This window comes from Etheostoma spectabile, unplaced genomic scaffold, assembly GCF_008692095.1.
Source record: "Etheostoma spectabile isolate EspeVRDwgs_2016 unplaced genomic scaffold, UIUC_Espe_1.0 scaffold00570060, whole genome shotgun sequence".
Lineage (NCBI taxonomy): Eukaryota > Metazoa > Chordata > Actinopteri > Perciformes > Percidae > Etheostoma > Etheostoma spectabile.
Window position 1 is genome coordinate 15,497 of NW_022605505.1, and position 25,952 is coordinate 41,448.

At 40.1% G+C, this 25,952-nt stretch overlaps 2 protein-coding genes across 3 annotated transcripts; both read left to right on the plus strand.

Moving 5' to 3' along the window:
* The first annotated feature begins 1,802 nt into the window (after window positions 1-1,802).
* Window positions 1,803-25,476, plus strand: LOC116685577 (NACHT, LRR and PYD domains-containing protein 12). 2 transcript variants are annotated; one of them, XM_032510583.1, is made up of 13 exons: window positions 1,803-1,905; window positions 2,119-2,226; window positions 2,782-2,892; window positions 3,955-4,033; window positions 16,061-16,289; window positions 17,381-19,184; window positions 19,291-19,464; window positions 19,558-19,731; window positions 20,654-20,827; window positions 20,920-21,093; window positions 22,165-22,338; window positions 23,946-23,992; window positions 24,707-25,476. In XM_032510583.1, exons 1-13 carry the CDS (start codon window positions 1,817-1,819, stop codon window positions 25,237-25,239), a joined length of 3,870 nt encoding a protein of 1,289 aa, XP_032366474.1. In that variant the 5' UTR covers window positions 1,803-1,816; the 3' UTR covers window positions 25,240-25,476. The 2 variants fall into 2 exon arrangements, with proteins under 2 accessions (XP_032366474.1, XP_032366472.1); XM_032510581.1 differs by lacking the exons at window positions 1,803-1,905; window positions 2,119-2,226; window positions 2,782-2,892; window positions 19,558-19,731; window positions 20,654-20,827 and having other exon boundaries at window positions 3,964-4,033; window positions 24,707-25,254.
* LOC116685579 (coiled-coil domain-containing protein 106) lies at window positions 10,002-13,490 on the plus strand. Its single transcript, XM_032510584.1, has 4 exons — window positions 10,002-10,448; window positions 11,147-11,293; window positions 11,448-11,657; window positions 12,574-13,490. The coding sequence occupies exons 1-4, from the start codon at window positions 10,352-10,354 to the stop codon at window positions 12,885-12,887; spliced, it is 768 nt and encodes a 255-aa protein (XP_032366475.1). The 5' UTR covers window positions 10,002-10,351; the 3' UTR covers window positions 12,888-13,490.
* Window positions 25,477-25,952: the final 476 nt, after the last annotated feature.

Below are 25,952 nucleotides of genomic sequence, written 5' to 3' on the forward strand. Positions count from 1 at the left end.
TTGTTTTTACTGTAAAGTTCTTTGTGACCTTCTTGTCTGTGAAAGGTGCGTTATAAATAAAGTGTACTTACTTACTTACTTACTAAAGGGCCGAGGATGAATACTACGTCTCTGTCTTAAAGGACTGAGGATGAATACTACGTCTCTGTCTTAAAGGGCCGAGGATGAATACTACGTCTCTGTCTTAAAGGAATGAGGATGAATACTACGTCTCTGTCAACCATCTTCATGTGTCCAACTTATCTGCCTGTGATGAAGAGTGTTAATGTTCAACCTTCCTCTAATTAATCATAATGTTGCACTTTGGATCTGTGTGTGTAGGTGTGTGTGTCTGTAGGTGTGTGTGTAGGTGTGTCCTGTAGCTGGTGATCAGGTGTCTTGATAAGGGACATTAAAGGTCAAAGTCTTCCTCTGGTCCTCCACTCCGTCCTGTGTTGTGACCCAGATGTTTCCTCCAGGTTAAACTGTTGGTGAGTAAAACTTTTCAGATGATTTCTGATCTGTTAGTTTCATCAAACTGGAAAATGGGTTAAAATGAGTTTGGGTTAGGGGTGTAAATATTAGGGTGTTAGGGTTAGGGGGGTCAGGGTTAGCGGTGGGTTAGTGTTAACCCTTCCAGTTAGCTGTTAGCCACCGTGTTTAGGATCACCAGCTTTCCAACAATAGGAGGTAACCATGGTAACAGTTATGGAGGTGATTTAAATTAAATATTTGAGAAATGAAATGCAGCTCTGAGACAGAGTGAGACAGGACTGAAGGGGATCTGTTAGCGTTAGGACAGTTAATGACTCATTTAATATTACTGACACTCTCTTATTATTCATATTTAAAACACAACTCATGAAAGAATCTGAAGTCTCTGATGTTTAATCTGTACTTCAGTAAAAGTACCAGTACACGCTATCAAAGTACTGCGTTAGTACACGTTCTGCTGTGAAGATGTTACCGGTCAGCATTAACGTTGTAAAGGTTACCACACACAATACATAGGAATCATACATGCTAGTAAATAATAACAATGAACCGTTATTAAGTCCATTATATTAATGCAGTGTAACTGTACCATGTAAATAATACACCTAAAATACAATCGTGAGCGAGGACGTTCAACAATCGCCATTTTGAATCAACAGCCAGGTGTAACCTAGGTAACAGGTGAAGAACAAACATCAAAACTACTAGCGACTTTTAGTACAAAACTAAAGTAACGAGCAGAGTAAAATGTAAGGAGTAGAAAGTACCGATATTCGTGTTTAATTGTAAGGAGTAAAAGCAAAAAGTCGTCAAAAAAATAAAAATAGTAAAATAAAAATATCTGAAAAATCTACTTGTTTCCATCTCTGTTGAACTTTGAACTAAAATGCCCAAAAAATAATCTTAAAAATCAGAGAAGTTAACTGAAGGAGTTTTTAGAAGGTGAAGAGGTCCAATGAGTTCAACATTGTGCAATAAAATCTTTTTTATGAGATTACATAAAACTTTATTGCTCCGCAGAGAACAAAGGTCATCCATTGTTGTAGCACAAATACTTAAAATGGAAGTAAAGAAATGCAGAAAAGAGTCCAAAATAAACACAAAATAAACACAAAAATATTTTACCATCTACAATAATACACCAATAAATACACCTTATCATGTTAACATGATAATGTTTACTTACTTAGTTTGTATTCATATAGTTATATTATAGAAAGATAATCTGGTTTATAATGTAATAAAACAGCACAACATGGTAGTAAACAGCACATTGGAGTTTTCCCCTTTTATACGCCGACAGTAACAGAGGTGATGTCTCCCAGCAGGTTTGGACTCTGCTATGAGTCAGTGTGAGGACAGAGAGGAGGGACCCCTTCCCTCTAAAACCACTCTGTGGGGGGACCATGACAGCCAGACCAAAGCTCAGAGGTGAGATGATGATGGACTCTTCTCCATGTTAGAGCTCAGCACTCACATCACTCCTCCATCAGGATTTACTCTCAATATCTAGTTAATAAGAACTTCTTACTGGAATATGCAACAAAGAGACAACCACTGGTTATCTACTGAGATGAGACGCCATCTTTCATCAGATTACATTTTGGTGAATAGTAACTCATCCACGGTCTTTGTTTGTATCAGGATGCAGCAGCAGAAACCTGGACCTGGACCCAGCTGTGTGTCCATGAAGAGTGACCGGTCTATGGATCGTCCTATTGACATTAAAGATGGACAAGCTGTTGATAGAAGGTAATAATTTAAAAGTGAACTTTGTTATTATCTAACTCTCTCAGAGCTTCATAGTCGGGTTTGGCGATGCCACATAATGTGGTTTGGATCTGGTGCCCAGTGATACCAGGACCAGGACCACCAGCCAGCTCTGAACTGCCAAACACCTTTCTTACCACGACTGAAAGTCTGTTTTCAGGAACATGAGATGTTTCATTGCAAAAAATATACATATACGATCATAGTTAATCTTTGGTCTGTGGGAGGATATCAAGTCCAAGTGAAATCACAAGTCATTGTTGTTGAGGTTTTGATTTTGTGAACTTGAGTCTAAAGTCATCAGACTCATGTTGAGTCAAAGTGACGTGAGCTTCTGCTTCAGAGTGCAGCACTAAGAGAAGTTACATGTTCATAACATGGTCTACTCTGAGACAGATCCATTTATAATATTCATCCTGACGCTCAACTCTCAAAATAAGACTTATAGATCATTGTTGTTATAATAATAAAACAGGGCAAATTCATTAATGTAACTAGTTAAAAGTATTAACTTCAACTTCAACTACTTTTCATCAGTCTGCAGAAAAGACCTGAACCAGGACCTGGACCCAGCTGTGTATCCATGAAGAGTGACCAGTCTATGGGTTGTCCTTATAACTTTAAAGATGGAAAAGCTGTCGATGAAAGGTAAGAATTTAAAACTTTATTACCTGACTCTCTCAGAGCTTCGTGGTCCAAGTTTGGCAATGCCACAACATGTGATGTAAATGTGCTGTATTTATATATCTTTTCTAGTTTAACGACTACTCAAAGCGCTTTTACATCATACAGGATACATTCACCATTCACACACATTCATACACTGTGGCCGAGGCTGCTGTACATGGTGCCACCTGCTCATCAGATACACACTCACACACATTCACACTCCGATGCACAGCATCGGGGGCAACTCGGGGTTCAGTCACTTCGACATGGGACTACAGGGCCAGGTATTGAACCACCAACCTTCCAATTGGCAGGCAACTGCTCTACCACTGAGCCACAGCCGCCCCACCAACTAATGGTGTATTCAAGTGCACGTCTTTGATCTGATGCCCAGTGATAACAAGACCAGAACCACCAGACAGATTATTGTCATTTGTTTAAAGAAATGCCAATAAACCAGATCAGAACCTTTTTTAGAAGTAATTGTAACAGTAGCAAAAATAACACTACAAAAGAACCAAAACAACCCATCACTAAGTCATACAGTCCTGGGGTCTCATTTATAAAACTGTGTGTAAAACTGTGTCCCCGCCTACATACACGACCAAAGAAAAAAACAAGAGACTCAGTTTAGCTTACCGGTTGGTAGCATGCAGCAAAGGACTCTGGGTAACATTTACTCATCAGAGTTGGAGATGACGGAGAAACAACAGAACTGTGGGAACATGTTGCCTTCCCTGTGACTGAGATATGGAAACAAATAACGGAGGAAAAACATATTGGCTCCAAACAAATCCTCCAAATAATGCTGTATTCAAGTGCACGTTTTTAAAAACTCTGAGAAGCTGTTGTTGCTGTCCCTGTTAATAAAAGGTTCTTCTCCTGATTCGTGAATGTCCGTACAGTAGTCCTGGAGACGATGTCCTCGATGCATTTGGAGATTTAGCCAACGACCGCATCCATGTATGAGAGCCACAGCTGTCATCATCAGGACTGTGTACAGATCATTAAATTTTCTTAAACTTGATGTTTTCTCTACAGAGTTCACCAGAAGAGCTCAGAGGGCCTCGGTGGTCAGTCTGACCTGCAGCAGCAAACAAACCTGGACTCCATATTTATGGTGTGTACATATTGTAGAATATTTATATATGTATATATATATATATATTTATAAGAATATTTTCATTATTATCTACAGATTAAATAATAAACTACCATTCAGATCCCAATAGTCTCTGTTAAATAGGTGATGGGTTGGTGAATATGTTAGGACTGCATTAGGAATGATGAATGTAAGATGGGTGTCTCACTGGGGTGTCGGTCAGAACACAAAGGAGTCGATGCAGTTCAATCCAGACCAGAACTTTACTTTAGGTGAAGGATTTACACAGCACAGCACAGTAGAGTACACAGTTGTCAGATAATGGCTATCTGTGCATAGAGCTATCTATGATTAGGCGATCAGGAATATCTCTGTCTTCATGCATGTGTGTTAGAGTGTGTGTGTGTGGTCTGAAATAAACAAGAATAAACAAGAAATAACATGAACATTAATTTGTCACCATCAAATTAGTGGCATCATTTACATTAATACAGGCTAAACTGGGGCGGACAAGATGGCGTCGTAGTGTGAGCACCACGTTTGCTCGGCACCTGTGGATTCAGCTGAAATATCCGTCTAAAACACGTGTTCACCTGGTAAAAACGTAATATATGTGAGCGGGAGTAGCTCTATAATGAGCCTGGCTGACTACTTTTTGAAAATGCCTCGTGTCAAATCTAAAAGAAATACTGTTTCGGAGGACCAACCCAGCGACGCTGCGGGGCCTACTGCTGTAGAACCCGAAAATACTAACGAAACAAATGCCGCTGCTGAAGTCGCAGAATATGAGAATGACGTCGACCCAACTATCCTTATGGCTTTGAGCAAGATAACGGATAACATCACAAAGTTAATAGACGCCAAAGTCAACACTGTGCTCGCCGCTATACGCGAACAAACATCTCAGATGCAGGCCCTGGCGACGCGCGTCGGGGATGCTGAGACACAGATCTCAAGCGTGGAAGACACGATTGACACGCTGCAGGCTAAAGTGGCAAAACTTGAGAAACAAACATCCGATATGGCAGATCATATTGACGACCTGGAGAACCGCAGCCGCAGATGTAATCTCCGATTGGTCGGACTACCCGAGGGCACGGAGGGCAAAGACCTGGTCACTTTCATGGAGACGTGGCTCCCCTCCCATCTCAACCTGCCAACAAAATCCGGGAAGATTAAGGTCATCCGCGCTCACCGTTCCCTAGCACCGAGGCCGGATTAAAGTTTCCTTTTTCAATGATTATTCGGTGGCGGTGGCCAAGAAACGCAAGGCTTTTGACGAGGTGAAGGTCTCCCTCAGGAGGAAAAATGTGGACTATGCCCTTCTTTATCCCGATATTCTGAAGCTGTCTGTCAACGGCGCAGTGAAGAGATTTGACACACCGGAGGCAGCCGCGACTTACGTGGAATTGCTGCCCTAAACACCTGAAAACAGCGAATCTATTTTTCCCAGCACCGCATCCGGACAGTGCCTTATGAAATGGTGTGAGTATCAGTGGACCTCTCTTCTGCTACGTATAATAACTAGGTGAACAGTAATGCTCGATTCTGCTCTGCTGTGTGCTTAGCGGACTTTAGTGTGTTTACGTCTATGAGCGCGGTGAGCGCTTGTTGCACCTGCCGGCTCCCGGCGGCAGGCGGGGGGAGAGTTTTCCCTACAAGTTTAGTAGGGTTGTTGCCAAACTGTTGTTTGTTAAATGTGTTGTTGTACAGCTATTTGTATCACTTTTCTTTCTTTCTCTTTGTTCATTTACTCAGCTCTTACTCAGTGTATGGTGGTTCACATGTTTTAATAGATTTTGTCTGGATCATCAATAATATTAATGATGAATAAGTTACGGGTCTGCACCTGGAATGTACGGGGTGTCCACAGCCCTATTAAGCGGAGAAAAATAATTACATGCATAAGGAAAGATGATATAGATGTTGCTATGTTACAAGAGACGCATCTCGATGATATAGAGCATTTAAAGTTACAACAAGGGCCATTTGGCCGAGTGTTCTTCTCATCTTTCACATCAAGGAGCAGGGGTGTAGCAGTATTGATAAGGAAGAATCTACCTCTTATAGTGTCTGAATGCGTTAAGGACCCGAGTGGTCGCTATGTGATAATCAAGGGAACTTTGCAAGGTCAGAGTATTGTAATGATGAATGTGTACTTTCCACCTGCCCCCCCAGTTAATTTTCTAACCAAAATGTTTCTGGACCTAGCTCCATTTCTCTCTAGTTCCACTGTTATCGTTGCCGGTGATATTAATTTGATATTTAATCCACTCATTGACAAATTTCCGAATAGTAACGTACCCCCCTCTCCTCAGGCCAAGGCGCTCCACGCTCTGTGTGAGGAGCTTGGCCTTATAGACGCTTGGAGATGCATCCACCCCTCGGGTAAACGATACACATTTTTTTCTCCCCCACATAAGTGTCAAACCAATGCCTTGCATATTATGTGAAAAAACGTGCAGAATCCCAAATTATTGCTGCGATTACAGACAAAGATGGCCACAAGGTATACAAAAATAAATTAATAAATATCTGTTTTAAGAATTTCTATGAAAACCTCTACTCTTCTGATCAAGAACAGGAGCAAGGGCAGCTCATGGACAATTTCTTTGCTCAAATTGACTTACCACATCTGTCAGAGGAGTATAGAACTGCCCTCAATAGCCCCATAACTAAAACTGAAGTGATTAAAGCTATCAAAGCGTTACAAAATGGGAAATCACCAGGCTCTGACGGATTCTGTTCTGAATTTTACAAACATTTTCAAGATATTCTAACAGATCCTCTTCTTGACATGTTCAACCACTCCTTTACTTCAGGAGTATTCCCACAGACATTGAAGGAGGTCAATATATCTTTAATCTTGAAAAAGGGGAAGCGTTCTGACTTATGTGGATCCTATAGGCCCATAGCTCTTCTAAATGTAGATAGGAAGCTACTGTCTAAGATCCTGGCCACTTGGTTGGAAAAATTCTTGCCGGCATTGGTAAAAGAAGACCAGACAGGTTTTGTAAAGGGGCGGAACTCAGCTTCTAATGTAAGACGTTTGTTGAATGCTATCATAGCTTTCAAGCAGGAATCTGTTAATGGTCTGGTGCTTTCTCTAGATGCAGAGAAGGCTTTCGACCGAATTGAATGGTCTTTCCTACTGTATACACTGGACAAATTTGGGTTGGGGGAAAATTTTATAAAATGGATTAGGATTATATATACTGAACCACAGGCAGCAGTTTTAACTAATGGACTCAAGTCTGAATACTTTAATACTCACAGGGGGGTGATGCAGGGCTGCCCTTTATCGCCTCTCTTATTTGTTTTGGCTATAGAGCCGCTTGCAGAGGCCATTAGGACGACACCTACAATACGTGGTTTGGAGATTGGACAGCTGTGTCACAAAATAACCTTATATGCGGACGATGTTCTAATCCTTCTAACTGACCCTGAAACATCCGTACCAAGTCTTCTCGATTTAATTGACCGATTTAGTCGTTTTTCAGGTTATAAGATTAACCGGTAACACTTTATAATAACTACATGCTATAAAGCATTAGTTAAGCATTAGTAAATTAGGAATTTATCATTTATAAAGCATTATTCACACATTAATACTCATTAGTAAGTCATTTACAAGCACAGTTATAAATGTTTTAACTTCACATTATTAAGCATTAGTTAAGCATTAGTAAATTAGGAATTCATTATTTATAAAGCATTATTCATACATTAATACCCATTAGTAAGTCATTTATAAGCACAGTTATAAATGTTTTATCTTCACATTATTAAACATTATTTAAGCATTAGTAAATTCTTGATTTGTCATTCATAAACATTGTTCTTGTTCTTAATACACATTAGTAAATCATTTATAAGCATAGTTATACATGTTGAATTCTATATTAATAAGCTCCTTTATAATGGGCTTAATGATGACTTTAAAAATTGTGTGTTCACTTTTTATAAAGGAAATATTTCAAAGACATACCATATATAAAGTAGTTCTTTATGGTTCGAAAGATCATTTATAAAGTGTAAGGAAATGATTAATAAACTATTTAGATGTACATTTTTGCATGCATTTATACAAATGGTTTAGACATTTTGAGTGTTAAGACAATGTTACAAACATTTATTGATATTAAATTTATGATTAATTCAGTTGTTAGTGGTTAACTATTTTTAAAGACTATCTACACCATACAAATCATTGACTAATGAGATTGAAAAATCAGTTCTCTCAGTTTTTCAACAGAAAAAGTAAATAGACACAACACAAATTGATGAACATATAAAGGATTTATTGCCATTTATTGTCTCTCAGCCATTTATTCATAATAAAAACATTGATTCTCTTTCAGGAGACCCTGGCTGGATAATATAACATTTGTTCTGTACATCTTATCTTATACAGTTTGAATGGGACTACTTGTACTTTCTGGAAATGTCATGAATCAGTCTGCCAAATGCACCATTATGGTGTTTCTTTGCAAGCCATTCATTCCACTCAATTATTGCAAGATGGTCAGAAAGCAAACTATCTGTGCGATTTCCCCTAAGCCTCCAGATCTGCTCCTTGTAGGATCTCCAGGCCCTCTCAATATGTTGGGTATGGGCACCAGTATGGGGATCTACATACCACCTGCTGTGGTTGACTGTGTGATGGTTGTACCCTAGTGCAGGGAGTATGCGATAGGCACGCCACTCATCACTGATTATTGATGATCCACGCCTCACATGATGGGCGATTAAGGGGACTAGATGTCCTCGAGATCTTCTCTCCACAAGACGTAGAACAGGCTTTCTTGATGTTCGTCCTTGATGATGCTTGACACCTAACATCCCAAAAACCCACTTCTTTCTCTTCCATCCACCAACCATTCGTCCTCTCCCGTACTGATGAAGATACAAAACAACAAACACAGACAAACACATACATTATTATATTAAGAAAAACACAGTTGACTATATTTCACAATTATTTATTAACTATTATAAGACACCTTTCTTTTGTGCCGAAAATGGCTCTCATCAATCACAACAAACTCTCTTCTTCCACCAATCTTCTGGCCTGTACGCCTCCTCATCCTTTCAACCGCCGTGACACAGACCTCCCTTAGTTTTTAGCCATTTTACTGAGAGTTGCTGAACTGGCCGCAATGCTGTCATCCATCATGTCAATCTGTCGTAATCGTAGACCCTGACAAAATCTCCATAGGCAAATTTAAAAGAGTAATGTTTATGTATATCTGAAATCATGAACAAAACATTCAGTGCTTTACTTGGCAATGTAGTGAGACTGTGGTATGTGTTTGTTATCATTGTTATTACTTGCCTACCTGTACATGAATTGCATCCAGTTACTGAAGGAGATCTTTGAACGACTGAAGATTGACTTGTGCCTGACAGAGATTTGTTTTTCCGTTCCAACATGTCGACAGGTCCTATTTAAAAGAACAGTAATATTAAATACGATTTTATTAGAAAGATGTCCATGGCCTAGACTAGGAGCTAGTCCAAGTCTAGTAATGATTTTTTGTAATCATCCATGTGCCGGACATATTCTGATATGATAACCTTTGCAAAGTGAAAGCTTTGTTGTAGGCTAATTACCATGATTTTTATACCCATATTCCTTATGACAGGTGTCCGAAACAATGAAATGATTATTACTACAAAAGTATCTACACAAAGCTAGTAAAACAGAAATGATATGCCCCACCACCTAGGTATGGGCAGTATTTCTGATCATTTATACATCATTATATGTATCATGCTCAGTATTATTGTATTTAAAAAAAATACATGATACTGTAGTTTATTTTGATACATGTCTTGGTTGCTGTATTTTGTATTTTATTTTGATAGGCTACTTTTACAACTTTAGTATTTTGTATCTTGTATCAAAATAATTTTGATGTATGCCTATTAGATTTTCGCCCATCCCTGCCACTGCCCACTATCACACACATTAATACATAGTGTTGTAAATATAGGTTACTTACCAAGCATACTGATCTCCACTGTTTGCCCTTTTCTTCAGTTTCATGCCATGATGACATATTCTGCATTTCACTTTAGTTTTTAGGAGTTTCTTCTTTTGAAGCCACTTTATAAGCTTCAGTGTGTTTCTTTTCGGGTCATCATTAATAAGCTTTTTTAGCTTTGTGAACCTAGTCATTTTTTGCAAAAGATTTGCTTTTAAATGGTAGTGGTTTGCAATCCAATAGTCTGCTCTGCAATTTGCCGCTCTGCAAAGTTCCCTCAGTGGGCCCGCGTTCATACGTCATCAACGTGCGATCAAGAAAACGACCGCCAAAGTTAGACAGCCGAAGCATGGACAACGTCGAAAAAAATAAAAAAGGGATGCGGACCCGGGGCAAAAAGAAAACCGAGGGCATGAACACATTGGAGGAGATACCTGTCATTAGTGGTGAGTATTTTTTTGTTACACTTTTATTCAAGCACTGTCACTAGAGGTTTTCAGACCGGGGCGGGGTGGACCAGCAGGGAATGGGAGCGGAGCCGGGCAAACAGTCAACAAAACCGCGCTCTATAGCCTCTCAGTGAACGCCGCCCGAATAAGACCGAACACAGCCTCCGAGTATAGCTGACTCAGCCCCGGGTGCTAAAGCTGATGATACATGGAGCAGCTTTTAGAGCAATGGTGTAGGGCAATTTTGTCAATGGTACTGAGAAAAGATTACTACCATAATCCTCTTCCCCACCACTCTGCAACCCAACCCGCCCCGCCGCTGTAACATTAAACGTCAATCATCATATGTGACAAATTCCTCCCTCTCTTTTTGCCTAGAAAATAAAAAAACTTATTTGTTTGTTTAATGAAACAATGGGTATATCTTTATTTAAGTAAAAGTGTTATGGAAACGGGCCAGTAAAAATATGTTCTTTACTGTATCTATTCTTTGCCAACAACGTGTAGTGTGGGTGTTTGTAGGTAGGGTTACTGTCAAAATATAACAAGTTAGGAGTGAAGGTGAGTTTTGAACTCCCTTCTGCTACATAGCAGACAATATACATTAATACATTTAATTAATACATTTTGAATAGCAAATAAGATTAAAATAATGTTTTAGATTCATTCATTAATGAAACATTATTTTATTTCAGGTTCTGCCATGGCACCTACCGCACAGCTGGGACTTAAGCAAAAATCCAATGAGTTGGAGATGTTTAAGCTGAGGGTAGAGTGGCAAAAGGAGAAGATTGCTGAGCTGACTAAGGAGAGAGACTATCTCAAAGACCAGTTGGCATCAGGTAAGTCTCCCAACAAACAGTATGTGGTGAAATTGTAGTACAGTTCAGTCTTATGCAAGTCTAGTTTTGGTTTCTAGTAGGGTATATGAACATTTCTTTCCCATGGTGCCATGTATTGTGAGCCTTATGTTTGTATTTGTATCTGTTTTAACAGCTCTCAAAAAGGATGACAAAGGTTCCATCAAGGAAATAAACTTGTCTTCAGATTCTTCTGGTGACAGCCCAGTGGAATCTTCCTCTGATATGTCTGATTCCTCCTCGTCCTCATCAGAGGAGGACAAGATAAAAAAGAGAAAGAAGAAGGGAAAAGGGAAAAAATATAGGAAGAAGTCAAAGAAAATCAAACCAAAGACACGGCAGAGAGGTAAAAAAAGCTACTTTGACCCCTTTCCACGTTTCCATTGGTTCCTGCTTAGCTCTGCTGTACAATTGCTCCTCTAGGTTGGTTCCTCCAACACAACATTAAATGTGTGATTTTTATTGGTGCTAACTAACTATTTTACCATAAACACAGTGCGTTCTGGATTCATGGAACCTGGTAAAAGGTAATTCCACCTCAAAGCAGATTTTTTTTTTTTCCCGTGCCCTTTTAAGCACATGCACAGGCGAAGTTTGTGATTTATATTCTCAAAGATTTTCATGCTAGAGGCATCAGATAATAACCTTTTATAGGTAGTTTCCTGTTTCCTGTAAAGAGGATTGTGTCCCCATTTAGTGTTTTTAATGTTTGAATTTTTTTAATCATATTTCACGAGCCCACTGAACTTGTCTGACAAACTGAACAAATTAAACAAATACATTTCCACTTATGCAACCCTTTCAAAGTGCAGTGTGTAGGATTTAGTGGTATCTAGTGTTGAGGTTGCTGAATTGTAAGCAAGCATTAATTTATCTACAGTATATTAATAGCATTCCTAAACTTGGTCCCACTTTGGATGGTCAGACTTTATGTGGACAAATTTCAAGAACACCTGAGATGCAAGCAGAAGGCATTTGTTGATTTGAGGTGGAATAAACCTAACCAACATGTAGGTCTCTTAATTGCAACCATTCAGTGTCACGTTTTGTATTGTAGATTAAAACTGAATGTTAGTGTGACTCGCAAGCCGTGTGTGTGTGTGTGTGTGTGTGTGTGTGTGTGTGTGTGTGTGTGTGTGTGTGTGTGTGTGTGTGTGTGTGTGTGTGTGTGTGTGTGTGTGTGTGTGTGTGTCAAAGAGTGTGCGAGTAAAAAAAAAAAAACAATATTGTGGAACACTAATTTTATGTTGTTATAATTGCAGCCCAAACTCCAGACCAGGTGGTGGACCGGTACAAAAGAATTCTTAGAAAGTTCAGTAAAGGAGGGACCATGTCTGCTGCTTTCAAGCATGTTGGAGTAGACAGGAACACGGTGGTGGTCAATGCTCCAATCGCAGAGCTGTTCATTGCTGCGCCTGGCAAGTACAAGGAAATCCTTAAAAACCACAATAATGTGAAGAAACTCAGCGTGTTTGCCACACAGTGTGCCACTGCTATTCAGGAGGACCAAGGAATAGAGGACACAATCACAGCCTATAAGGCTTCTGGAAAGCTTCTGCCCCTAAAAAAAAAGTGAGCTCTGATGCTGGGGTAGGAGATCTATTCTAAAGTTGTTTTAGTTACATTTTGACATTGAAAGATTTTATATTATTATTTTATGAAGATTTTATTTGGCACCTCTACTGGTAAATTTGTATTCAGCCATGGGTGTTTATACTTGAAAGAAATGTATTCAATTTATTTTATTATATATTTGTACATGGTGCATTTTATGAACAGTTCTACAGTTTATGCAGCCGTGTTTTGTCTTTTTTTATTAACGAATGGCTGACATGTTTTGTAATAAATAATTGATATGTTGTATATCACTTTATGTTGTCTTTTTCCTTTTTCTGTTCAGAAAATAACTGATTTGTGTTACAATATCATTTGTAAATGCTTAATGAGGCATAGATAGTCCTCACTTTAGATGAGCTCTCACTAAGTCCTTACTAAATGGTAGTTAATGCTTTGTAACTACCTGAATTAATCATGAAATACTTTATTAACAAATGTCTAGAGAATATCTATTGCCTTTAGATTTCATTTGTAAATGCTTAATGAGGCATAGATAGTCCTCACTTTAGATGAGCTCTCACTAAGTCCTTACTAACAGTTAGTAAATGCTTTGTAACTACCTGAATTATCATGAATTGCAGTATTAATAAGTGTTATAAAACATCTATGAACACGTGCACTGCATTAGACCATTTCTAATAATTACATGTCATTTCAAGTTAGTGGTTGATCAAAGCACTAGGGGGGGGGGGGTCCTTCAACAGAACATCCAAGCAACCATTTGCTAGTCCCGTCACAGCAGATCTCTGGAAGCGCAGGTCGGAGTTTTGATGAGGAGTTCAGAGAAACAGTACCAGGCCTGTAACGGTGAGGCTTTTCCCTGCCACCAGTAACATTAGCTGGGGCATCTTTCAGGTTGTCTTAGCAGCATCCTTTGAGTTTTGCCACTAGTACATTTACAAGTTATGCTGAGATTGTTTAAATTCTTCCTCAGGAGAGTATAAAAAACAGGCACTTATATAATAATTCTTACACTTTCCAAATTATCTTATGAACCATTAACAACTCATACATAAAGGGTTTGTCATTAAAATAATACTTCATTTATAAATAGTGACATGATCATATATAAAGTATGAAAATACAATTATTAAGCACATTATAGATGAGCTTATTAATAAAGAATACAACATGTTAATAGTGTGTAGATAATAAAGAATAAAACATTATAACTGTGCTTATAAATGACTTACTAATGGGTATTAATGTATAAATAATGCTTTATAAATGATGAATTCCTAATTTACTAATGCTTAACTAATGCTTAATAATGTGAAGTTAAAACATTTATAACTGTGCTTATAAATGACTTACTAATGGGTATTAATGTATGAATAATGCTTTATAAATGATAAATTCCTAATTTACTAATGCTTAACTAATGCTTTATAGCATGTAGTTATTATAAAGTGTTACCGATTAACCTAACTAAATCTGAGGCGATGCCACTAGGCACCCTCTCAATGATACCACTTACTACACCTCCCTTTCCTTTTAAATGGTCTCCCAATGGGTTAGTGTACCTAGGAATCTTCATCACCCCATCCTTTGATCAATTATATAAAGCCAACTTTCCCCCACTATTTTGTAAAATGAAACAGGACCTAGAGCGATGGATGTCTCTTCCCATTTCCTTCTTGGGGCGTATCGCTCTGATCAAAATGAATGTCCTGCCTAGGTTATTGTATCCTATCCAAATGATTCCTGTGTTGTTTTCTAAGCGGGTGTTGAAGGATATAGATGGTTGGCTCAGCGCTTTCATTTGGAGCAAGCGCAGACCCAGGCTTAACATGGCTGTGTTGCAACTACCAAATTAAAGGGGCGGCCTAGATCTACCTAATATTAAAATTTACCTGCTTTGTGCCCATTTGAGATTGGTACAAGAATGGGTCAAGGGTAAAACCTCAATTTGGATGGACATTGAGACAGCACTATCACACTGCAGACTAAGCGACTTGTTGTTTTTTAATAATTTTAGAGGAATCAAAACCCTCTGTGTAAATCCAGTAACAATTAATACTCTAAAGCATGGCGGATTACCTGACGACTTGAGAGAAGATCAAATCTCACATCCATTCTTACCCCAATAATAAATAATCCTGCTTTTCCCCAGGTTCCTCGGACCCTGGTTTTCAGCAATGGTCTAACAAGAACATAAAATCCCTTAGCGACCTATTTGTAGATCATAGCTAATGTCATTTGAACAACTTGCAAACATTCACAAGCTCTCCAAACAGGATTTATATCGTTTCTTACAAATAAGGCATTATATTACTCACAGCACAAGCCTTATTGACCACCCTGAAACATCTGCTGTTGAGAAAATCAGTTTAATCAACAAGTGAAAGCATCTATGAGCTCCCTTTCCCATGCACTGAACGGAGTTTCAGCTGCTGATGTGCGGGGGGTCAGGGGTGTGTGGGAGAGGGAATAAAATAAAAAATACAGGCTAAACTGACATTTCTCAACTATGGTGACTATGTCTAATGGCACAACAGTATTTACTAGTGAAATGCAATACAACAATGCCACCTAGTGGCCAACTGAATTAACATTAGACCGCCCGCAAGGGCTCTGGAATGTTCCCACGAGTGTGGCCACTTATTGATTCACAAATGTGCCGCATTTTACACATAGCATACACCGTGCGGAACAGGTCTAGTAAGCACAATAATGTCACATTTAAATGTTAACATAGATAAACCAGGTTACAGTTTAAGTGGATGCAACGTTAATCATGGAAAATAAGGATTTACAAGTGAAAGTAATTGCCGTAAATGCGAGGTTATGTTGACTTGCGCTAAACATTTTCTAACCAAACTACGTGTCAAACTTAAACATATCTCTCGTATAATGCTCAAAGGCATCTAAACATAAAGGGATTACACTAAATTACTCACTTCTCAGCAATGACGCACACATTGCACACACATAGCCGCTGTCTCTCTCTGGATCGCTGCGCATCTATCTTGAGGTGATGGCTGGAAATGTTCATACTGACGCAGGCGCACTGGCACGGTCTTTCCAATAGTCTCCATGCTGCTCTTTTCAAACCAGCAGGCCTTCAGACTGAGAGATGAATCACATGTTGAGTTCTTTAAACTAAATGTTGACTTTATCATTCTGGTCCAGCTGCTGGAGGAGAACATCGTCACTTTTGTAAAGAACGAGCTGAAGAAGTTTCAGAAGGTTCTATGTCCAGATTACCCAGAATGCTTAGAGAGTCAGAGGGAGGATGAGGAGGTTTTGGAGGGTGAGGATGAAGAGCAGAGGAGGAGGAGCAGAGAAGCATTTCTGAAGATCACACTGCACTTCCTGAGGAGAATGAAGCAGGAGGAGCTGGCTGACCGTCTGCAGAGCAGTAAGAGGATTTTAACACATTTATCATGATAGAAAGATGAGATGGAGGCAAAACGTGACAACTGTATAGTTCCAAAACTATGCTGTAACTGCACACATTGCATCACACCCAAGGCTGTTTTTTTAAAACTGATACAGCCTTAAATGTTTAGATTCTCTGATATAATAATGTATATAATGTATCGGTGTATTGACAACTCAACCATTTCTTCACTAAAACAACGTCACTAAACAACAGTTTTGATACCTTTCAGTCGGGTTTCCGACCACACCACAGCACTGAGACGGCTCTCGTCAAAGTCTTTAATGACATCCACCTTAACACAGATAATGGCAAAATCTCAGTCTTATTATTACTTGATCTCAGTGCTGCATTTGACACGGTCGACCATGACATATTACTAGACGATTGGAAAACTGGGTTGGCCTTTCTGGCTCAGTACTAAACTGGTTTGAATCCTACTTAAAGAATAGGGACTACTTTGGGTCAATAGGTAATTATACATCTGAGCATACAAATATGACGTGCGAAGTTCCCCAAGGCTCTATTCTGGGGCCTCGTCTGTTTAATGTAGATCCTTCCACTGGCTCAGATTATGGAAAACAAAAAATAAGTCACTACAGTTATGTAGATGACACACACATTTACATAACCTTATTGCCAGGGGACTATAGTCCAAAACAAAAACTGACTAAGTGCATCAAACACATTAACGGCTGGATGTGCCAGAACTTTCTGAAATTAGATGAAGGAAAAACTGAGGTGGTTGTTTTTGGAGCAAAAGAGGAACAATTAAAAGTCTGCGCTCAGCTTCAAACAACAATGTTAAAAACAACAGACAAAGCCAGAAATCTTGGTGTAGTCATGGACTCAGACCTGAATTTTAACAGCCACATTAAGACAATTACAAAGTCAGCCTATTTTCACCTTAAGAATATATTAAGGGTTAAAGGACTTATGTTTCAACGGGATTTGGGACAAATGGGACATTTACTAATGTCTGAAAAAATGTATTAAAATATATACTTATTATTTTAATGTTGAAATATGTTCTTTGTATTATTGATTTTTCTTGTTGTGTGTTCATTCAGGAAGTCATTCTGAAGTTTGTCAGCGTAAACTCAAGACTAACCAGAAGATAAAGTTCCAGTGTGTGTTTGAGGGGATTGCTAAAGCAGGAAACCCAACCGTTCTGCATCAGATGTTCACAGAGATCTACATCATGGAGGGAGGGGCTGCAGGGGTCAATGAAGAACATGAGGTCAGACAGATTGAAACAGCATCCAAGAAACCAGACAGACCAGAAACCATAATCAGATGTGAAGACATCTTTAAAGCCCCACCTGGAAGAGATGAACCAATCAGAACCGTGATGACAAAGGGAGTGGCTGGCATCGGGAAAACAGTCTTAACACAGAAGTTCACTCTGGACTGGGCTGAAGGCAAAGCCAACCAGGACATCCAGTTCATATTCCCATTCACCTTCAGAGAGCTGAATGTGCTGAAAGAGAGAAAGTGCAGCTTGGTGGAACTTGTTGATCACTTCTTTAGTGAAACCAAAGAAGCAGGAATCAGCAGGTTTGAAGAAGTCCAGGTTGTCTTCATCTTTGACGGTCTGGATGAGTGTCGACTTCCTCTGGACTTCCTCAACACTGAGATCCTGACTGATGTTACAGAGTCCACCTCAGTGGGTGTGCTGCTGACAAACCTCATCAGGGGGAATCTGCTTCCCTCTGCTGGCCTCTGGATAACCACACGACCTGCAGCAGCCAATCAGATCCCTGCTGAGTATGTTGACATGGTGACAGAGGTCAGAGGATTCACTGACCCACAGAAGGAGGATTATTTCAGTAAGAGATACAGAGACAAGAAGCAGGCCAGCAAAATCATCTCCCACATCAAGACAGCACGAAGCCTCCACATCATGTGCCACATCCCAGTCTTCTGCTGGATCACTGCTACAGTTCTGGAGATGGTGTTGGAGACCAGAGAGGGAGGAGAACTGCCCAAGACCCTGACTGAGATGTACATCCACTTCCTGGTGGTTCAGTCCAAACTGAAGAACATCAAGTATGATGGAGGATCTGGGACAGATTCAAACTGGAATAAAAAGACAAAGAAGATGATGAAGTCTCTGGGAAAACTGGCTTTTGAGCAGCTGCAGAAAGGCAACCTGATCTTCTATGAATCAGACCTGACAGAGTGTGGCATCGATATCAGAGCAGCATCAGTGTACTCAGGAGTGTTCACACAGATCTTTAAAGAGGAGAGTGGACTGTACCAGGACAAGGTGTTCTGCTTTGTCCATCTGAGTGTTCAGGAGTTCCTGGCTGCTCTTCATGTCTATCAGGCCTTCACCAACTCTGGAGTCAACCTGCTGGCAGAAGAACAAAAAACCTCTCTGATGCCTAAAGTCTTCAGAGTCAAACCTAAATTAAACAATCTCCATCAGAGTGCTGTGGACAAAGCTTTACAGAGTCCAAATGGACACCTGGACTTGTTCCTCCGCTTCCTTCTGGGTATTTCACTGCAGACCAATCAGAAACACCTAAAAGGTCTGATGACCTTTGCTGGAAGTAGCTCAGAGACCAATCGGGGAACAGTTGAGTACATTAAGACAAAGATCAGTGAGAATTTGTCTGCAGAGAGAAGCATTAATCTGTTCCACTGTCTGAATGAACTGAATGATGGTTCTCTAGTGGAGCAGATCCAACAGTCCCTGAGTTCAGGACGTCTGTCCACAGATAAACTGTCTCCTGCTCAGTGGTCAGCTCTGGTCTTCATCTTACTGTCATCAGAAGAAGATCTGGACGTGTTTGACCTGAAGAAATACTCTGCTTCAGAGGAGGCTCTTCTGAGGCTGCTGCCAGTGGTCAAAGCCTCCAACAAAGCTCTGTATGTGCACACACAACTCTTCAGATTAAACGGAGGTTTTATTTAATTAGAATTGTTTATGTTTGCTTGAAAATGTATTCTTATGCATTGTTTTTTTTTTTTTCAGGTTGAGTGGCTGTAACCTGTCAGAGAGAAGCTGGGAAGCTCTGTCCTCAGTTCTCAGCTCCCAGTCTTCTAGTCTGAGAGAGCTGGACCTGAGTAACAACGACTTGCAGGATTCAGAAGTGAAGCATCTGTCCTCTGGACTGAAGAGTCCACACTGCACACTGGAAACTCTCAGGTTGGTGTTCAGTTAAATAAAAAGTAACACCCTTTGAGTGGTTATTTTCTTCCTGATAATTATTGGATTGACTTTTTATTGAATCCCTTTCAGACTGAGTGGCTGTGAGCTTTCACAGAGAAGCTGTGAAGCTCTGTCTTCAGTTCTCAGCTCCCAGTCCTCTAGTCTGAGAGAGCTGGACCTGAGTAACAACAACCTGCAGGATTCAGGAGTGAAGCAACTGTCCTCTGGATTGAAGAGTACACACTGCAGACTGGAAACTCTCAAGTTGGTGCTCAGCTATTTGAAAATTATGAAATGAACCTCAACAATGTTTCCCACATATTACAAAGCAATATTTGGCGCACGGTGTCTGACCGGGGGGTGAGGGGAATACTTATTTTCATAACAATGATGTATTAATAAATGAGGAGGACACGATGTTGGATGGTGTCCTCCTCTCCTACTCTTTCTTCACTGCCAAACAAATCTATCTCTTTCTCTCCCTGACCCTGTTTTTCTCCTTGAGCAGCACTGGTTGAAGGCTGAAAATATTGTAAACAAATTAATAACATAACTAATTACACAGGTCGGACTGTTCAGCTCTGTTTCAGACTGGCTGGTCTTCATCCTCAACACGTGCCTTTTCAGTCACAGAAAATACTTTTCAATACTCATCTGTTTTAAAACAGCAAACATTCAGTGTAAGAGTATAAAAATAACATAACAGTATCTATAATAAGTTTATTTGATTCGCAGATGCCACATAGTGTTTTGACCTCGACAACCCAACTGCATTTTACCACAAACATGAGGCTAGTTAACTTTCTAAAGCAGGTGCAATCCCTTGTTTGGTAAGAGTAGGATCAGGACTCCAACAATAACACACTGACAACATTGTATTCATATAATCTGGGCAGGAACACAGCTTCGCCTCAGTGCTGTGCCGGTCCCCGCTGATCCAGATGGGACCAGCCAAAGACAGAGTGGTGATAGGAAGGATCTTCCATGTAGTCCAGCACGACCTGTACGTTGATTTCGGCGGGATGTTTCACTGCATTTGCCGACGGACAGGGAGAAGCTACAGCGGGCTGTAGTATTAATTGTGTGGCTCATTTCACAAAATAGTCTCTGTAGGAAACACTGCTCTACGTTGTTAATTTCTTCATATATTAATTATTGGATGACCTTTCTATCAAATCTCTTTTAGGTTGAGTGGCTGTACTTTGTCAGAGAGAAGCTGTGAAGCTCTGCCCTCAATTGTCAGTTCCCAGTCCTCTAGTCTGAGAGAGCTGGACCTGAGTAACAACGACCTGCAGGATTCAGGAGTGGAGCTGATGTCTCCTGGACTGAAGAGTCCACACTGCAGACTGGAAACTCTCAGGTTGGTGTTCAGTTAAATAACAAGTATCACCTCTGAGCGGTTATTTTCTTCCTGTTAATTATTGGATTGACTATTTATTGAATCCCTTTCAGACTGAGTGGCTGTGACCTTTCAGAGAGAAGCTGTGAAGCTCTGTCCTCAGTTCTCAGCTCCCAGTCCTCTAGTCTGAGAGAGCTGGACCTGAGTAACAACGACTTGCAGGATTCAGGACTGGAGCTGATGTCTCCTGGACTGAAAAGTCCACACTGCAGACTGGAAACTCTCAGGTTGGTGTTCAGTTAGGACCTGAGTAACTTTACATTTAAAGCAACATTGTGTAACATTCCAATTCTTTTAGATTTGTGTCCCTAAACTTTCACAGTAATTTACTTCTACACTGCTGTCATAAATATTAATACTTCTACACGTGCATTTGTTATGATTACATTGCTTGTAATCAAAATCTAGCGGGTCAACAACTCTGCTAACAGAGCAAATGACACAAGACATAGCAAGCCAGCTAATATTACTTAATAGTCCAAGAACAAGAAGGCCAGCTGGCTGTCCTGCCCTTTGTTATTTTGTGAAACTCTCTGCAACGACTTAAAGCCAGTCAGAGTTGTCTGGCGGCAGCTCGGCTGAGGAAGGCTCAAGCGGATGTGACGGTCCCCTTTGTGACAGTCTCACTACGTTGTGTATGTGGATCTGCATCTGCATATGGGGAATCCAGACCGAATCAGGATGGCCATGTCCACATCACAGACAGAGACATAGAAGCCCACAGCAGTTATCTGGAGTTCTGCTCTTTATTAAACTTGTTTTAGTGGAAATTGTTATTTTTAACAAAAGTATGACAATACATATCTTTCAATACCTTGTCTCTCTCACAGTAAGTACATGTAATGTACAATCAAATCAAATAAAAACTCAGCTTCTGAGGCCTTTCTGCTGTATAAAAATACAGTATATGAAATGGTATAATGTCACAATGCAAAATAGGCTACATTTAGCATTCAGCTCTGAGCCTAAAATTAGTGATTCACTAATTGTGCTGGGTTTTGACAGTCAGCTTCAACAACAGCAGAACGGTCAATCAATTTATTTGTGCTTTAGAATGTAATAACTGCAAAACAATTACTAACAGGGTTTATTTCTCTCTCGCTCTCTCTCTTTAATTAATAATACAATTTTCAAATAGCTACCCAAAATTAGTTCTTGTTGTTCAGCTGCAGTGTAAAGCCCCGCCCAAGAATTGCTCCCGGGGGGTGGCCCAAGTCGGACCTGAATTGTCATGACCAACTGTGTGTGTGTGTGTGTGTGTGTGTGTGTGTGTGTGTGTGTGTTGTGTATGTGTGTAGTTTCTCAGGCTGTATGATCTCAGAGGAAGGCTGTACTTTTCTGGTGTCAGCTCTGAGCTCCAACCCCTCCCATCTGAGAGTGCTGGACCTGAGCTACAATCATCCAGGAAACTCAGGAGTGAAGCGGATTTCTGCTTTACTGGAGGATCCAAACTGCAGACTGGACACTCTCAGGTATTGACAGACCAAGACTTTATTTTATTTTATTTTTTGTCATTAACTGAGAAACTCTGGTTAATGTTAAATGGAGGATCTAAGTGAAGGTGTATTACAGGGGTTCTCAATCTTATAACACAAATACAAATATTTATTCAAAGTCAGAGGTCTGGAAAGTACAGTGGCCCTGAAGTGCAAGTCACAACAGCAAATAGAACAACACAACATCATTATACTCATGTTTTCAAAATAGGCGCTTTTCTGTGTTTTTCACCTCTCCTTCCTGTTAAAAGACAGACAGTTCTTCTGTCCAATCAGGAGGCTCTGTCCTCTGCTAGATAGGCCCTACCTTAGAAGTTAATGTCGTTGTGTTTAATGATTTGTTGAAGTGTTTTCCTATTTGCTGTTGTGATTTGCACTTCAAGACCACCGTAGAGATTCAATTGGCATTAAAAAAACAGTTACATTTTACGAAGGTCAGTTGCCTTTAAAATCAACTCAAACTCTTTTCTTTCTCTCACAGGAACACACCAGAGTTAACCAATGCCTCAGACCATTTTAGCGTATCAAATTAAAAAGAAACAATAATTGTGTGCACATCCCACCTTGTGGCAGGTGCAGGAGAAAATGAAAAATACTGAAGTAAAAATCAGATTTAATCAACTTCAATTAACCACTTTTATGATACATTTATTCCCGCTGAGTACTCATTTTTCCTAGTCAACTCTTTTAGCGAGTGAAATTTGGTGACAATACCTGTTGGGTTATTCTGATAACTACCCACAGATTCGTTTACCAAATCTCTCTTTCCAGTAATAAACAGAAGACAGGACAATTTAATTTAAAATGTTTCTTGCTGCAAGCGACGCCTCCGTGTCACCTCTGACACGGTCTGAGCACTTTGAAAATCTTCCCTCAGAGCAGTCTCTTTATTGCAAAGTGGAGCAAGTGACGTGGGAGTGTCCCAGTTGTCTTATGTGTGCGCTTAACATAAGGAGTTGGATACATTGAAGGGCACAGCCTGCAGTATGTTCCAAAATATGCAGTCTAAGCCTAACCACACACACACCACACAGAAACTCAGACCTGGTGTTTCCTGTGCTACGAAGGTTATAACCATATGTAGTACAGAAACGGTTAAGATAGAGACAAAAGCACTTAAATGAAAACATTTTCTAACCATATAAGAACCTCACACCACACAAGCAAGCAGTAGCAGTACTACTAATACTACTACTAAGCGCTCAAAGTTCAAATTATTTCATCTTTACCTAGTTGTCGCTGACCTTTAGTACGCCCAACCAATGAGATAATGAGATAATGGCATGTCATTACCTAGCAACTGGAAATAGCTTCCTTTCCACCCTTAATGACTTTTACCTGCGCTGTGCTTTGCTCTGCGTCCTACCTAGCGGTGCTCAGAGAGCAAATTGCGTATCATGTGTAGGCGGCTTAAGTGTAACCACACCGTGACAGCTTTAGCAGGATTGCCCTGACTTTGACTTGAACAAGCTGCAGAGTCCACGTAGTCTCACTCCGTCTCATTTCACAATATGATGGTTAAACCTTCAATTATCCACAGCCCTGGAGTATGAAGTGGATTGTGTCTTTGTGTCTTCCTGCAGGGTGGACCATGGTGGACCGCAGAGACTGAGACCTGGTCTGAGGAAGTGTGAGTGTGTTTTAAGTTTGCTCTAAGAGAACTCAGCTGTGTGTTACACTAGTTTAACCCCTTCCTGGCGCTGGAAGTATAATATGAGATGAGGTTACTTATTATGGTGAATTGGCTAAATCTCCCTTTACCAGTGAATGTTGTTATTATAGGCATAGGTAACTATAAAGAAATAATCAACAACCAATAACGCGGTGCCTCCACTGTGGAACTACTTAACTCACTATGAGCTATATCGGTATTTCAAAAATAAAAAACATGTAATGCGTAATGTCAATGTTTTTAATAAATAAGCATTGAAAAAAACTCACAGTCCATAAATCCTCATTTTTCATCCATAAACTGGTATTTCTATAACTGAACATCAGCTAATAGCAGTTTTAGAAAGCATATGGTTCAGAGCTGCTTTGTGTTGCAGTAGAAGAAGATGGGACAGTTTTATTAGTGAGACTTTATTCAGTTGATGTTTCTAGATTTGGATCATCAGCTGTCCTCATCGGGTCAACACGAGGACAAGAAGCTGGACATTGTTGACATGTTGACTCTTATGTTCAGGAACTCTTCATGTTGGTAGAACTGGATTGTTAAACATCACTCACAGCTGGATATGAAATCAACGTTTGAAGGGTTTTCTTTCAGTTATTGTCAGTAAAGTTGTTAATAAATGATCAGATGATAACCTGCAGCTGTATTGTGTCTTGTTCTCTCCATCAGATGTCTGTGAACTGGAACTGGACACAAACACAGTAAACAGATACCTCAAATTGTCTGACAACAACAGGAAGGTGACAGGTGTGGAGGAGGATCAGTCATATCCTGATCATCCAGACAGATATGACCGCTGGCCTCAGCTGCTGTGTAGAGATGGTCTGACTGGTCGCTGTTACTGGGAGGTCAAGAGGAGAGGAGAGGTTTATATATCAGTGAGTTACAGAGGAATCAGATGGAAAGGAGACAGTAGAGACTGTTGGTTTGGATGTAATGATCATTCCTGGAGTCTGTTCTGTTCTGATGAAGGTTACTCTGTCTGGCACAATAAGAGAAGAACAGTCCTCACTTCCTGCTCTGTCTCTAACAGAGTAGCAGTGTATGTGGACGTTCCTGCTGGCTCTCTGTCCTTCTACACAGTCTCCTCTGACTCACTGATCCACCTCCACACCTTCAAAACCACATTCACTCAGCCTCTCTATCCTGGGTTTACGGTCTGGTCTGGTTCCTCGGTGTCTCTGTGTCCTCTGCAGGACTGAGAGTCTCTCCTGTGGACAGAAACACTGACTGAAGACCAGCTAATGAAATCAAAGTTCAGTCTGTTCACCATCACACACACTCTGCACTGTGAAGCAGATCTGAGACTCAAACACAACAACATTCATCTGATTTCATCTCTGATTATCAACATTTGAACTGTTTGACTAAAACACTTCATGATATGTCACATCTAAAATATAATCAACTGTTATTGGTCACTATTATGTCCTTTATATTTTAAAGTGTTTGATGTTCGAAATCCCCCCCCCCCCCATAAAATGTTGAAGCTAAAGTTCCCCCCATGTTGCATTCATTCAGGTAATTATAGATCTGAGCATACAAATATGACGTGCGGAGTTCCCCAAGGCTCTATTCTGGGGCCTCTTCTGTTTAACATCTACATGATCCCACTGGTTCAAATTATGGAGAACAAAATAAGTTACCATAGTTATGCGGACGACACACAAATTTACATAACCTTATTGCCAGGGGACTATAGTCCAATACAAAAACTGACTAAGTGCATCAAACAAATTAACGGCTGGATGTGCCAGAACTTTCTGAAATTAAATGAAGGAAAAACTGAGGTGGTTGTTTTTGGAGCAAAAGAGGAACGATTAAAAGTCTGTGCTCAGCTTCAAACAACAATGTTAAAAACAACAGACAAAGCCAGAAATCTTGGTTTAGTCATGGACTCAGACCTGAACTTTAA

What these genes read in the sequence shown, in the direction of transcription:
- LOC116685577 (XM_032510583.1), top strand. Translation starts at nt 1,817, where the DNA reads ATGAGTCAGTGTGAGGACAGAGAGGAGGGACCCCTTCCCTCTAAAACC. An exon ending in GGAAAAGCTGTCGATGAAAG is followed by an intron (nt 2,893 to 3,954) that starts GTAAGAATTTAA and finishes TTTTCTCTACAG; the next exon opens with AGTTCACCAGAAGAGCTCAG. An exon ending in TGCAGACTGGAAACTCTCAG is followed by an intron (nt 20,828 to 20,919) that starts GTTGGTGTTCAG and finishes AATCCCTTTCAG; the next exon opens with ACTGAGTGGCTGTGACCTTT.
- LOC116685579 (XM_032510584.1), top strand. Translation starts at nt 10,352, where the DNA reads ATGGACAACGTCGAAAAAAATAAAAAAGGGATGCGGACCCGGGGCAAA. An exon ending in GGAGATACCTGTCATTAGTG is followed by an intron (nt 10,449 to 11,146) that starts GTGAGTATTTTT and finishes ATTTTATTTCAG; the next exon opens with GTTCTGCCATGGCACCTACC. An exon ending in ACCAAAGACACGGCAGAGAG is followed by an intron (nt 11,658 to 12,573) that starts GTAAAAAAAGCT and finishes TTATAATTGCAG; the next exon opens with CCCAAACTCCAGACCAGGTG.